The 15,293-nt window shown below is 45.3% G+C and overlaps 1 protein-coding gene across 1 annotated transcript in view; it reads left to right on the forward strand.

Moving 5' to 3' along the window:
* fermt2 (FERM domain containing kindlin 2) overlaps positions 1-14,452 on the forward strand; it is a 32,742-nt gene extending 18,290 nt beyond the window's left edge. The window contains exons 5-15 of the mRNA XM_076165538.1: positions 2,279-2,504; positions 2,601-2,703; positions 2,950-3,057; positions 5,601-5,735; positions 6,209-6,258; positions 7,270-7,394; positions 7,585-7,691; positions 7,828-8,046; positions 11,401-11,525; positions 11,626-11,767; positions 12,008-14,452. Coding sequence (XP_076021653.1) covers positions 2,279-2,504; positions 2,601-2,703; positions 2,950-3,057; positions 5,601-5,735; positions 6,209-6,258; positions 7,270-7,394; positions 7,585-7,691; positions 7,828-8,046; positions 11,401-11,525; positions 11,626-11,767; positions 12,008-12,181 — 1,514 coding nt within the window. The 3' untranslated portion in view covers positions 12,182-14,452. The remainder of the gene's footprint in view (positions 1-2,278; positions 2,505-2,600; positions 2,704-2,949; positions 3,058-5,600; positions 5,736-6,208; positions 6,259-7,269; positions 7,395-7,584; positions 7,692-7,827; positions 8,047-11,400; positions 11,526-11,625; positions 11,768-12,007) is intronic.
* The last annotated feature ends 841 nt before the right edge of the window (positions 14,453-15,293 follow it).

Consider the following 15,293-nt stretch of genomic DNA (forward strand, 5'->3'; position numbering starts at 1 on the left):
TATTTTGGAAAGTCCATGCCTACTGTCTGTTTGCATACTGCATACCAAAACGACCAATTCTGCACAGCCCTGCAAAGAATCAGTCATTTTGGTAGATGGGCCATGTTGTTCATCCTCAGCTGTTGTTGTGTCTCAGACCCACAATCATCGAGTCTCTGTGGGTGTGCAGTATCTTAAATTCACATGCTGAGACGGAAATGCTTAGGACAGTCACATTTTAGGGCTGGGTCATGTTGACCAATTCCTCGCCTCGGTTTTCAATCAGTCATGCTGTGATGGACGCTTGTGAATGGGTGGATGGAAAGGACAGAGTTAAACTCGTCATGCCAGGGCGATCTCCTTCTGCGAGGAGGGTAAACTGAGTCATCTGCTCTGAGGCCAGCAGTTGGCAGTGCCCATGGAAGTCCCATGGATCTCCTCTTCTCGTATTTCCCTCACATTTCTTTCCGTTTCTCTCTCCCCTTGGTAGTTTACAGTATCTGTAATCTGTCCACTTGATGTTGTTTGTCCCCGTTCTGCTGCTTTCCCCTTCTCTTTCATATCTTTCTTTCTCCTACTCTTTCTCCTTCCACCCTAGCCTCTGAGGTAATATACATCGGACCTGTCAAAGGTAAGCTTTCCTCTTTCTGTTTCTTTTACTCTTCTGCACTGCTTCCACTTCCCCCCCTATCCTCTTCCCCCCACAGCCGGAGTGCTCAAGTCACATGACAAGTCATACCCATTCAAACCAGCAGCTGAGTCACCTGACTGCTCTCTCAAAGGGAGTCAGTTGATTCAGATGGTCAAATGATTAAGGCTCTGCCTTTCATTAGAATCCTCCTCATAGCTCACTCTTTCTTACAGCTCTCAGGCCTGCTCACTGTGCTGACTGTTTTGCTGAATATCTGATCACTGTTACGGCCTCTGAAGTGTTGCACAATGAAGCTATTATAGTCAGATTTGCATATGTAGTATACTTCCTTCGTTTTTTGGAAATGCTCATGAAGAGTTGTGCTAGTTAAGAAGCAGAAAGATGATGGTGCTTATTGTACCCTGGCTACAGCCACAGCCCATACACAAATTGTGTGTAAAAGTCACATACTCAAGAGACGCTTTCATTTGCTGACGACCCTCTCATGGTTTACATTTAGCATTTACAGCCCTTGGTGGTCCATCATCCCTCCGTCTAAGCCCTATACCAATCCCCAGTGTGTGAGGATTAGGGAGTTGAGGCATGTTAACGTTCCCTATGCCTTTTAGCCTGTATTGGAGAGTCCATAAACAGGATGAAGGTTGCCAGTTCATGTTTTTACTGGGCAGCTTTCACTTTGTGCATGCTCTGTAGATATTTTGGATTCCTCAAGAGACCCTATGGAAGAAGGGAGTACGCTCCCTGACCCGACAAACTCAGCATTGGGGAAAAACCTTGAATGAACCGCTGAATAACACCCTCCCCCATAAGGGATAGGTGACCATAGCGTGCACCCGGTTCTCATGACCTCAGCTTACAAACACAAACACACACACATGAACACCCACAAACACAAACCAAGCCCACTTCCTGATTTCAGAAGGGAATTAGTGGTTCAGCCAGTGTTGCTTCTTGACCTCGGCGCTAAAGAGGGAGAGGGGGAATGGGGGACCATGGTGCCAAAAATACCCCACCAGGCCAGCTTACAGGAAACACAAACAGCTTCTCTTTGGTGGCTTCCTTTAGGTTGGAACAGAAAGCCAAAATCCAGTGCTAGAACATCAACAGTTTTCTGTAGACACACCTATTAAGCTTTTAATTACACCACCAACCGTGTGATGTGTATTATTGAACAACCTTACATGTTTTACTTGAGTTATAATTCACTCTCCTCCATATCCTCGTACTCCCCCTCTCCTCTCTAGTTGCGCAATAGTTTGCTGTGTGCCGTGCATTCCTGCAGGTTTTCTGACTGTGAGTAAGTGAGCGACCTTGATTGTGCATCATCTGCATGCTGATTCGAGTAGGTCCTGCCAACAGCCAAAGGACCTTGTTGAAGTCACTCATCTGCAAAGTGCTGGATGGTAGTCGCACAGTGTTGTTGACCACTCGCTGGCCCGGCTAGGCTGCAAGTGTGTGTGTGTGTGCTGCAGTGACAAATATCCACCTGTCTCTTCCCCAGAGGCTTGTATTGATCATGAATATGTGATTGTGAACTGGGAAGTAGAGGACAACGTAGAAATTAATCGTAATAATTAAAAGTTTGTATCATTTTCTCTTTTGACTTGTGTCTGCTACATGGACTAACTGATGGCTGTGTGTTTTCAGGGAGCATCTACTCCAGTCCAGGGTTGTACAGTAAGACGATGACCCCCACCTATGACTCCAGAGACGGAAGTCCACTGTCGCCAACATCGGCCTGGTTTGGGGACAGCCCGCTCTCCGAGGGCAACCCTGGTATCCTCGCCGTCAGCCAGCCAATATCCTCACCAGACGTCCTGGCCAAACTCTATAAGCCACAGTCCCTACTGGACAAAGCCAAAATCAACCAGGGGTGAGCTGAACTTAACTTTGGTTTTGACTAAATCTATACACCAATTCTTTCCAAAGAGACAATATTCTGCATTACTAATCCTGGCTCTCTGCGTAGGTGGTTGGACTCATCCAGGTCTCTGATGGAGCAGGATGTAAAGGAGAATGAGGTGCTCCTGCTGAGGTTCAAATATCACAGTTTCTTTGACCTCAACCCTAAGGTAAACACCTAGAGAGGCCCCCACCTTTCTTCTTTGTCTTTGCTTTCCACTGAAGCAGTCCAACAGCTTTGCCTTATGAAGTAACACAGGACACCAATCAGGACATATTGTGCCATTTGCCTCTATGATTATGTCATCTTATCTGAAATGTTCCAGCCGTCTATTTGAGTACATACCAAGTATATAAGAATATTTTACTATTATTTTGGACATCTTATCATACCGTCATTGTTAATCCCTCCACAGTATGATGCCATCCGGGTGAACCAGCTTTATGAACAGTCCAAGTGGGCCATTCTGCTTGAGGAAATCGAGTGTACGGAGGAGGAAATGATGATGTTTGCTGCGCTGCAGGTAAGAAGTGTGTTGTGTGTGTGCTTGTTTATCAGATTTTATTTTCCCTGTTTCAGCATTACTTTGGTTGAAATTCAAAGACCAGCAGCTTTTTTTCATCAAGCACTGGGCACATTTTCTTTTCAACCACAAGCTAATGAATTAGCTGGGCTTCTGGCCCAGAGCTGAGTTGTCTGTTCTGCTGCAGCATGCATACTAAACTTGGCTATTGTACATCATTGCGGAATGAGCTAATTAGGGTATTATCACCTGTTCTCCCAGCGGGCTCCTCAATATGCTACAATATCATTAGGCTTTTGAAAAAAATGTCCCTTGTGAATCCTTTATCACAATTAACACAAAAGAAGTTAATGGATTTGCCTCAGTCGGTTGAACAGTTAAGTGTTTCTGTGATCGTCTGGAAACTGAGATTCTGACCGATCGGGTCATCGTGACAAAGATGCTTTCTGATTCAAATGTGTTAATTTATGTATTACTGATTCGGGTGTTGATGCAACCTGTTAGCAATCATAACTTTAAATCCTGTTGCTAATCCCAAAGGATTTGAAACGTGTGTGTGTTAGCATCAACAGCAGTAAACCAAACTGCCCTTATGGCACCTTGCTGTAGCTGCTCATACGAGCCAGTCTGGCCCGGACTTAACAGCTGATGGTGCCATTAGACACATTTGTTGTTCCTTCAAGAGCAGTATAATTAAAGAGCAGAGTCAAGAGAAAGGTTTGTGCAGGTTTATAGAGAAACGGTGCAAGTGATATACAGATGTGAGCCCCTGTTGCCCCCTCGGGTTACCACCCCTGTAGGCTCGGGGTGGCGGCCCGGCTATTTCTGAACCCCATGAAGCGCGGGTGCCAAGACATGGGGACGCCACTCTGTCCTCACCCCTGCGGTAATTATAGAGCATCTTAGGCCACAGGACCAAGCGACCACCCACCCCAACTAGGAAGAGCCGGACAGACCTGCTCACATTCCTCTGAAAGCCCTCTCACACTCTGAGGTGTTAGGTTTGTTTCACCAGGCTGGTTATAATTACTCTTTACCGGTTTCCCGTTACTCCTCTCTGAGATGGGATGCTAATCTGAGTGGTGTGTTTAGACTGACAGTTACTCTGCCGCTACCTGTCTGTTAGCGATGCGCTAGCTACAACTATGTTTCAGCTGGACGTTACGAGCCCAGGGTTCTGGCTAAGGTTTCACTGGTATGAATCATAAACTCCCTCACTGAGGGAGCTGGCCAGAGAGAGTGGATACTTGAGTCTAAATAAAGACCAGTAATTGTCCACATCCAGAAGCTCGCTGGCTAGTGTTAGCGTGCTATCACCTAGATGTGTCACTTTGTGAACTTATAGATAATCAGATGTCAAGAACATAAACAGCCTCATAATCCTGAGACTCCTGACCAAAAAAGGAGAGGCAGCACAAACGGTGCAGGTAGCAGATGCAAATGGACACACACGCAATCGCTCTCTCTCTCTCTCACACACACACACACACACACGCACACACCCCTCAGTGTTACAGTTTGTATAGACTCAGTGGAGTGTTAGGTGTAAAAGGCGGCGGAATGGTGTCAGGGAGAGCCCTTTGTCCCACATTCTGTAATCGTAGCTGGCTAAAGCCTCACATCTCTCTCCCTCTCTCTGTTTCGGCTCTCTATCTCCCTCACTCTCTCGACAGCTGTTCATTCATACATTGGGGGGTGGGTGAATACCATTTGTCAACAACCCAACCCATATTTGTTGTCTGTGACTCACGCTAACGGGAAACCGAGGTCTGACTTTTTGGTAATGGCCTGGCCCTGACGAGTTGGTATTTCCATTGTTACACAAACACCCAGTCCCCCCCTCCCCCGTCTTACATATGTTCCCAGTAAAGCCAAAATATTTTGTTGGGTACGGTTCAAAGACGCACTGTGAACATGGAATCCAGCTTCTACCGCTTATTTCCCCTCTGTGAGTCTTCGAAACCAATCACTTCCTCCTCCTGACCATCGTGTCTCTGCCTCAGATCATCAGGTTTACAGGTAAACTGGTGCTGGCACTGCTGCACGCTCTCGCAAAACATAAATGCCAGACAGGTCTTAAAGTATTTATTTGGTAATTATCAAAACCAATTGGGTTTTATAAGATGAAGCGGGGCAGTTATGCAGCGGTAGCACATGGAACAAGAAGCTTTATAGTATCCAGGAAAAACTGTCAAGCAGTGTTATAACAGCAAACAACTAGCAGACTCTCCATCTCTACCTCTCTTTGCTCTCTAAATCCGTCAGACTGATTTGTGGATGTTTTTAATCTTAATCTTCGATCTAAAAACATCACCCATCATAGATGATTGGAAGATTGTTGGTTTTAGGCCAGCTACAATGCAGAGGGGATGAAACACAGAGCCCTGGTTCAATCCAGAGGCTCTGCTGCTGCATGTGGACACATCTGAAGTGTGTACATGTGGTCTAACAACAACAACAACAACAACAACAAAACGATAAAAAATAATTTGACGTAAGGGTGGTTCATTTTCATTCAACTCATCTCTCCTCCTCCTCCGCAGTACCACATCAACAAGCTGTCAATCATGTCTTCAGACAACCACATGAATAACAGCGAGAAGGAGGTGGATGAGGTGGACGCGGCCCTATCCGACCTGGAGATCACTTTGGAGGGAGGGAAGACATCCAACACGCTGGTATGATATGACACCGCCACTACTCTACTAGAGGGAATACAAGTATTGTCCATCGGTTTCTGTTTTCGTGGAATCTGCTTTCATTGACGACACTAATACCCTGACGACAGGGAGGAGACATCTCAGTGAATCACCCTGCGAGGCTTCTCCTTTCTCATTGTTATTTACAAGGCCTGACAAAGAAGCATGGCTGTGAGACATCTGACACGTAAACAAGCTCAACAATGTCTGTATTTAGTACAGGCAGATTCATGATATGTGGCCATTGTTCCAGTAGCCTTCCTTGAAAAGTGGTGAAGTTTATACAGCTTATCAGAGGAAGCTGAGCGCCAAGGTATTACATAATAAACACCGCCTCAGCTCCACACAGATGAAGTCCAGTCTGGGGTCGCAGTCTTGGTTATGTCTGCCTATTTCTTCTTGAAATGTTTCAGGCTTAGACTAACAATGTTTTGATTTCCGCCGCTTCCTAGGGTGACATCACATCTATTCCTGAGCTAGCCGATTACGTCAAAGTCTTCAAGTAAGTCCTTATTCAGAACTTGTGTTATTCAAAATGCTGTGTGCAAAGATTGCACTTCTCCAAAATATGTTTTTATTTATTAATCTATATTTGACCAGGAAAGTCCCAATGGGATTAAATAACTCCTTTTTTCAAGACGCAGAACAAGTTTCACAAAGACTGCAGAAACACAATCACATGACAAAACACAAACCATGACATGGAAATCCTCAGATTGAACAATAGTACAACCTAAACTGGCCTTCTCAACGTCTGTAAGCAAAGATTTAAAAACACCGTAGGAGACCAGAAGGTCAATTTTAAAAAGAGAATTGGTAGATTAGACGAGCACTAACATAAATGTAATAAAAGCCTTTATGTGACGAAACAGTCTGGATCTCCTCACCCTCTAACAGCCTTTGTCAGGTTTAGAGGCTTTTGTCGGCTTTTTGTGAATACCTGCAGATTAGCTTTACTAGCATACAACACAAACTTCAATTTGCAGATTGCAGGTGTTGAATAGCTTTGGTAAGGAACTAAGAGGCTGGCTAAAAGGAGGAGTTATAGTCTGTTATACATCAGGGTAATGGACTGATTGTTTGCCAAAAGAAATTTGCAGGCTGGGGTTTTCAGTTTGGCCTCAGAAACTGATTACAACAGTACTAAGACTATTTTGAAGCATATTTCTTTTTGGATATGAGCCCTTGCTGACAGGCAGGTGGCCCCTGGGGTGGCTATCTCATAAAATGTATAAACCCTGGGAGGGGCACATTACATCAAGAAGCATTTCCTCTATAATGCTCCACTCTTAATGTTCACGTCCAAAGCTGGCCCCTTTCCTATTCACCGTGCTGACTTTGCACTCCAGAAACGGCTCCCCCCTCTTTTTTGTCTGTCTTTATATTCTCTTGGCACCTCCATACACACACACACACACACACACACCAACACAGCTTTACTCTCTTACTCTAAGAAAGACAGTTTCCACTTGAGGTCTGACATGTCTCCCTCTATCTTTTGTATATTTTCCAGACCCAAGAAACTGACACTGAAGGGTTATAAGCAATACTGGTGCACATTCAAGGACATCACAATTTCCTGTTATAAGAGTAAAGAAGAGTCGCACGGGACGCCTGCTCTCCAAATGAATCTTAGAGGTACAGACACCCACACACACACACACACACGTGTTCACTATGTGTAAACACACGGAGAAGCCCATCCCACGCTGGCAAAAGGAATACCGTGCCTTTTCTCCATCAGTATGTGATCCACGGTGGAATGTTTGAAGAATGGTTGTGACCTTTGACCCCCTCTTTCTCTCCCCAATGTGGCTCCCACGTGTAGGTTGCGAGGTAACTCCAGATGTTAACATCTCGGGTCAGAAATTCAACATCAAGCTGCTAATCCCTGTGGCCGACGGCATGAATGAGATCTGGCTCCGGTGTGACATGGTGAGACTAATGAATGAAGTTAATGCGCAAATTCCTGTCACTCCATGCGGCTCCTTGTGCTTTTACCACCGCTGAAGCAGCCGTGCACACTAACACGCACCTCCAAACACTCAACCTGCTTGACTCTGTCCTCTAGGAGAAGCAGTACGCCCACTGGATGGCTGCGTGCCGCCTGGCCTCCAAAGGGAAGACCATGGCCGACAGCTCCTACAATCTGGAGGTCCAGAACATTCTCTCCTTCCTCAAGATGCAGCACATGAACCCTGACCCCCAGTTCATTGAGCCCATCACCACCGATATTAACCCGGAGTGCCTGGTGTCCCCGCGCTACCTGAAGAAATACAAGAACAAGCAGGTAAACCATGCAGGGAGAAAGGCCCGGATGGAGAGTGAACATATTCACTGCTGCAAGTTCTAAAAACATACTGATACACTAGTAGCCCTTACTGGTAGCACCAGACAGACAGACAGTTGGCCGTGTTGTTTATGTGTATTTTTGGGAGATAATTTACATGTTTGATGAGTCTGCCAAAAGGTTTGACGGTGCTGCATCTGATGCTTCCCAGATGGGTTCCTCCTGGCATCAGGGTTGTCTTGCATTGGAATGTAGCCTGCCTCCCCTCCTCTACTACATTTCGTCCTCCCCTCTCTCACTCCCTCCCCTCCCCCGCCTCCTCCCGTCCGAGGGGAAACCAGGACAGCAGGCGTCCATACCACTCGACACGTTTACAGTAGAGATGCTCACCTAGGACTGAATTGCAAGCTTTGATGGATGTATTATCTCGGTGCTCAACCTTTGTTTTGCACTGGTAGACGATGGAATCGGTTGGATAGACGTCCACTGGCCTGCAGGTACTCCTTTTATCTTAGCCTAGTTTGTGTTAACAAAAGCAAAAAGTCGGAGCATCTGGCACCCAACAGCATGGAGCTATCACTGCTGGGCCACCAGAAGATCTCCTAACAACTAGGTGTATATTTAAGCACAAAGAATGGATTAACTCTCTTGTAAGTGATAGGAAAATTGCACCCTGTGCCCAGTGGATTTACATGGAAGCAATAGGCTGGTGTGTGTACATTGGACCAGCTGAGTACACAGCTGCTGTAGCTGTGTTAGTTAGGGATGGGATGAGAGAGGGAGGCGGGCTCACAGCTTACTCACTCAATCTGGTTTTGTTTAAGTCGTACAAGAAACGTGGAATGTTGCTAAAGGGAGTGTGTCGGTAAGTGATGACTCAGAAATGGCTGTAAATTGAAATGTACAGGATGTGTGGAAGACACCCAGCGTGGCTCATCCTGTACGCACAGAGGCGATGATCGTCAGCAGAGGAAGGGAATCAAACAGGAAATATTTGGGAAGTGAGCAAGGGGAGTAACGACCGTGTATAGTGATTAAAAGTTGCATATTGGAGCAGAAATCTGTGCCACGTTTCCCCACACACGTTGTCTAAGAGCCTAAAAAGCACTTTGGCCTCAGAGCAAGAAGAGCTATTGTTACAGTGGACCACAGTGAGATCATCACAGCGAGTTGTTCTTCATCTTAGCTCAGAGGGTGTATCTCTCTCCATGTGGGGCTGTGGTTCTGTCTGGGCGGCCTCTGGTGTCGCTCACAAACCCAGTTAGGACCTGAGGCATCCTCAGGCACAACATCAAAGCACAGCGCTGGCATGTGGCATGTACGCATGTGCTCGTCAACTCTTGTAGTGGGCGGTGGGCTTCAGGAAATGAGCCGTGCTTGGGAATGCTGCGCGGGAAAACAGTCTGGGAAAAGCCCGCTTGTTCTCAGCTGCACCCCCCCTCTCCCCTCCCTCCCTAACTAAACTTCCTGCTGCCAGAATCATCCGTGGAGACTTCCTTACTGCATTTCCCAGAGGATACGCACAGGAACTTTAAGATTAGTTGTACTGGTTTAGTCTCAGGACAAACGTATAGATTTACATAAGAGACAACAAATGATTAAAGCATACTAATAACAGAAAGGATACTTGAGCTGCTGTTTATACAGCGCCATCTTGTGGATGGAACCAGACGTACAAGCAGTTTGATCGCCACAATCGGCTGTTATGAAAGTTTACACATACACAGATCCATTCTACTGGGCTGAGACCTTTCCACCCAGAAATGAACAGTGTCTTTGTATCACACACACCTCACGGCTCTGAACCCCTCTACAGTGTGACTGCTGCTCCTGTGCTTTGTTTCCCTCTTGAGGCCGAACATTGCATGACCCCCCCCTCAGGCTACACAAACCCGTCTCGCATCTTTGTTCTGTGTTATTACAATTACGCCTGAATTCTGATTCAATTTCAATCTCTCTCTCTCTCTCTCTCTCTCTCTCTCTTTCTCTCTCTCTCTCTCTCTCTCACCTCCACACAAAATCACCTGCTTATTTTTCTTTGTCCCATCTGTCTCTTCTTTCTTCCCTGTCCGCATCACCTTCATCCCTCTGTGTCCCCCTCTCCCGTCCCTGCCTCTCCCCTCTCCAGCCAGGCTTTATCAGGGACTTGGTAAGTGAAGTTGTGCGTCCGCTGGGTGCCTGTGAGGTGTAGCTGCGTGCACAAATGTTTCAACTGAGATCTGTTTTCACGGTGCCTCACGTTAACCAGCATCAGTAGCATGTAGATCTAGTAAGATGTAGATCTGGCTTGTTAGTTTCTGTGTGTTGTGTGTCATTAGAGTACGTTCCTCAGCCTCTAACATGGGTTTAGATATTTATTCCATTCCATTCAAACAGTAGAACATTGATACCTTGTGTGTATTAACAAAAAGAGAAGATGGTAAGACAAAACACCCATATTACAGTAGACATTTTCAATAATGTCAAATTTCCATGTCGCCTTCATGTTTGTAGAGTATGAACCTAGAATTCAAGAATTATAATCTCTGTTAAGATTGGTTATTAATCAAAGTAAACGTGATGATTTAGGGACTGTGGGAAAAAAAGCCGGATTCCAAACGCAAACACAATAATCGGCTTTATTCATACCTGATGTCACACGTTTTTAATTATTATCATTTGCTTCCAACTTCACAGGTCATTAATAAATGATCTCTTTAAGACTGAACTAGTGTGTGGCCAAGGTGGAAAAATAAAGCCCCGCTGACATCACCATGGCTACCTATTTAAAACAAGTTCCAAAATGTTGATTTTCATACCACAGAGACGTGAAGTGAAACCGGTAGTGGCTTGAAACGTCGGAAAAAGTGACTCCCACCTCTAAACACAGATCCTGGAAAGTGTTCAGCAGTATTAGGACGGTCCAAAACAAAACCACAGCCCAGTAAAGAGATGATAGATTCCTCATCGTGGAGAGAGATTTGAATCATTTGAATCATAAAAGTTGTGACTGCAGTAAGAGTAAACACACATGCACACACGCACGCACACACACACACGGACAGATTGGAAACTTCCCTTGGCTCATTAACCTTAAAGTCTTGGCTCTTTAGGAAAGCCATGTGTGCTTACATGTTTGTCCGTTTTCTTGTTGTGTGAAGTTGAATCTTACCCTTACCGTCCTCACATGATGGACTGAGATCCTTGTCGTCTTTTCAGCTTCCACTTTTTTCTATGTGGGCGTCTGGGCTCAGTGGGTGATTTCAGTTGTGGTGATGGGAGACATTTGTTTACACTGAGCAAGTGTGTTGAATTGTGGCATCACACTGTTTTTAATAGGCACGGCTGTAATTTTTGTTTATGTGTATCTGTCAGATTTCTGCCCGGATCCTTGAAGCCCACCAGAATGTGGCCCAGATGAGTCTCATCGAGGCCAAGATGCGCTTCATCCAGGCGTGGCAGTCCCTGCCCGAGTTTGGAATGACTCATTTCCTTGCCAAGTAAGTATCTGTTCCTATTTTTATCTCTGTCCCCGTCTGTCTCAGCTGTTTAATCCACATGCTGTAATTTCACGTTGGACCTCCTCCTCTTCCTCTGCAGGTTCCAGGGCGGTAAGCGGGAGGAGCTGATTGGTATCACTTACAACCGTCTGATCCGGATGGACGCCGGCACTGGAGACGCCATCAAGACCTGGCGCTTCAGCAACATGAAACAGTGGAACGTCAACTGGGAGATCAAGATGGTAGGGAACACAAGCTCCAGGAGTGATCCAGATGTTTGCTTTGGACTTTGATAACAGCCTCATTCATTTGAATTCTGTATCAACATTTTTGTGACCGCTAGAGGGCAGAAATGCTCCAAACAGTCACAGCAACAGAGCCTTCCCTTACATTACTATCAGCTTATTCTCCTCTGACGGCTGACACTTCCACCTTTGACATCCAAACCTGTGACCAATATTTCATCCTCTCCGTGTCCACAGGTGACAGTGGAGTTTGCGGACGAGCCGAGTCTGTCCTTCGTCTGCGCCGAGGTGGACTGTAAGGTGGTCCACGAGTTCATCGGCGGCTACATCTTCCTGTCCACGCGCGCCAAGGACCAGAACGAGTCTCTAGACGAGGAGATGTTCTATAAGCTGACCAGCGGCTGGGTCTGAACAGCCGGGGGTTTGGGGAGGTCAGGGGCCACGAGGGGCCGGGGTGGAACCACATTTTATGGGTTTATTTTATTCTACTATCTCTTGGTCTCTGTATTTGTTTGGATCTGTGCCGTTGAGCCGCGGCGCAGCACCACTATGCCACAGCTGACACCTTTTTTTTTTTTAACTGTCGCGTTTTTTTTCATTAATGCTGACAAGGCCATTGGTTAAAACACTAATATTCTGCTGAATGCAGTCCAGATAAACTCTGAACTTAAACTCCTGCGGTTGAGCGGAAGCCTTACACGCAAACAAGCAGGACAGTTTGTCTCCGTTTCCCCCCCGACAACCTCTGTCCAGCCCTCCTGCCTCCTCTCGTCCTGCAGTGACGATCATCAACTTACGTCCATGACAAACCCACTAAGTCCTTTTAATCCCAAAGACTCACATCTTCACCTGTACTCCTCACTCCCTTCCCCCCTCTCTCTCTCTCTCTTTTTCGTTCTTCTACAACTGGACTAAAGGAGCTGATGTCATCCCGTCAGCCGGCCAGCTAGAATATATTGTGATCATAGTGCCACAGATGCCTGCAGTTATATCAAATTATTTATCCTCAAAGATGGACACAGTGGAAAGTATCGAGTCGGAAGGGGCATCTGTCCATCTTATCCACTCTATGAAGAATTGTCACCTTTTTAATCTCTTTTAAAGTCACTTGTAAGCACTTCTGCAGTATACAGTGCTGTGTATGAATAAGCTGTCGTCCTATTTCCTTTTTTTTGCCATAAATGTCTCGCGTCTCATGGAAAGCTTATCCGCAGCAGCAACGGGCGGTGTCTCCTCCCTGTCGGGTCTCTCCCTTTGCATCGCTTGTGCCGACGGTGTGACTTGTAACGGTATGGACGGTATGAGTTTTGCCTTTGCTTATAATGGGCCGCTGATGGCGAGCATGTCTGAGGGGGACACACGGGAGGAGAAAAACAGATTAACTATATAGATGATCACTGAAAATCCATGTGTGTTTGTCTTTAGAATGTCATTTGGTGTTGTGTTCGATCCTCGCCGCAGTCTTGAGCGTTCTCTGCGTATCTGAATGACCTTTGGAAGATGGACATGCCTGTAGTAATGAAACCTAAATTCAAGGCAGTTAAATCATAAATTTCCACTTCCCTGACACTGCACATTTGAAATTCTTCCATCTGGAATCATTTTGTGCCAAAGTGGAGGTTTATTTTGTCTGATTTACTATCGACCGAGATGCAAGTTGCTAATTTTCAACGGCACGTGTTGAAATGGCGTCGGTGGAATTGAACCCCCAACACCTTTCGCCTCGGTGCTCGTACACTACATCTTCATTTTAAACTTTCTTTTTATCGCTCCTCTGTTCCTTCCACCATATAGTATTATTGTTTTTATCATTACACACCAGCAAAAGGTCACTGAGTTTGAAGAATGAATATGCAAGCTTTTTTTTTAAATTCAGTCCTCAGTGTGAAGGAACAGTCAAAATGAAGTATTAGTTTTTGTAACTAATGTAAAAACACAGGTTTTATAGAATTGTACAGTGTTTCTTTCTGATTTTAGTTTTGTTTTTTTGGGGAGGGGGGCGGGTGTTGGAAGTTTTTCTTTCTTGTTTGTTACAGACGAGAGGGGGCGGGGCATCTGTCAGCATGGTTAGTATTCAGAATGGTGCCTGCTTATGTTGCGGTCTTACTGAGTTTTCAGATGAAGATATATATGAATATATATGAAGATAACACTAGTCTCAAACTCCAGGTTCAAAGGGTTTGATGAAGATTTTTTTTCCCCCAGTACATTCTATCTTTTTTTTATATATATATATATATTCGCCCTTTCAATGCGCTCTGTTTCCCTTGCATCTCTTATTTCATTTAATTCATTTCCTGCTTCTTTCTTGCCGGACATTTGTGGCACAGAGTTGCTTTTCCCCCCCGCCCCTCCCCTGCTTAACTGATGCTGTGCGTGGATTTGCCTGTGCGTCCATTTTTAAAAAGAATTACATCACTTAGTATTCAGATTTATGTCACAAAGGACGTGTACCATTTAATAATGTCTGAATGAAGGACACCCACATAGTTTAAACCCTGGAGTTTGAGACAAACCCGCAAAAATGCAAAGAAGTAAAGAGAAAAGCAAACTAGTGTTGTTGTTTTTTTCTCAGATGTTGTTTTTGTTTGCCTTCAGCGTCCGGAGCAGCAGTGCATGTCCTGCTGTTTTTCAGACTGTATAAATGCATTTATTTTAAAAATAAAAGTAATTTTTATTTAAGCTGAGTTTTTTACCGCCTTTGATTCTGTTGATTCGTTTGTTAAGCTTCTGAGTCATTGGAATTGTATGGCGCTTGGAGACTTATCTGAGGAATTATCAAATGTTTAAAAAAGTCAAAGTAGATAAAGTGCCTTCAGACTAATTTGGCATCTGGGGAACTGGTAGAAACTGTATACTCAACTAACTGTGTGGAAGTGTGAGAAAGTGGAGAAGCTTTTTATCTATAAAAGTGTGAGAATGGATGAAGCAATAATTGAAAACACCACTTGTTGCAATAGCGCCATATTAGCACCAGAGGGCAGTATACATCAATCTGTACTCCCATCTGTTGGCTGCAGTCTCAGCCCACAGTAGTTTGGTTTGGTAGATTCCAAACTTCTCCCAATGTTTCCTAAATCTTAGTGTTCACTTATATCCCATCAGGAGAAGATGAATGACAGATTGCAGAGGAGATCAGATGATGCATTCTCTGTCTTTCTGCCTGTCTGTCTATCTGGGACAGGCAGGTGTTAGAGGCCATGATAACAGAGGTGCTGCTCGCTACACCTGAGGTCCATAATGGCATCATGTTGCTATGACAGCAGAGGGGATCACAGGTTAAACAAGGGAGGAATTTGCCGTAAAAATGATTGCGAGCAAAGGTCACAGCTGCAACAGGAGGGTCAATGGCAGAGAAAGAGACATGGCTCCCCTCAAACGGTCTGGAGACTTGATGGTGTGTGTGAAATAAGTTGGTGATGTCATTGCTGTTGATGGTACAGATGTGAGGGTGCATCTGTTCTGCACATTTCCTCCTTTCATTAGATTCCAAAGTAGATGTTTACACTCAAGCGGCACGTAT

Source organism: Genypterus blacodes, unplaced genomic scaffold, assembly GCF_046128005.1.
Source record: "Genypterus blacodes isolate CSIRO-AG114 ecotype Tasmania unplaced genomic scaffold, CSIRO-AGI_Gbla_v1 ptg000147l_1, whole genome shotgun sequence".
NCBI lineage: Eukaryota > Metazoa > Chordata > Actinopteri > Ophidiiformes > Ophidiidae > Genypterus > Genypterus blacodes.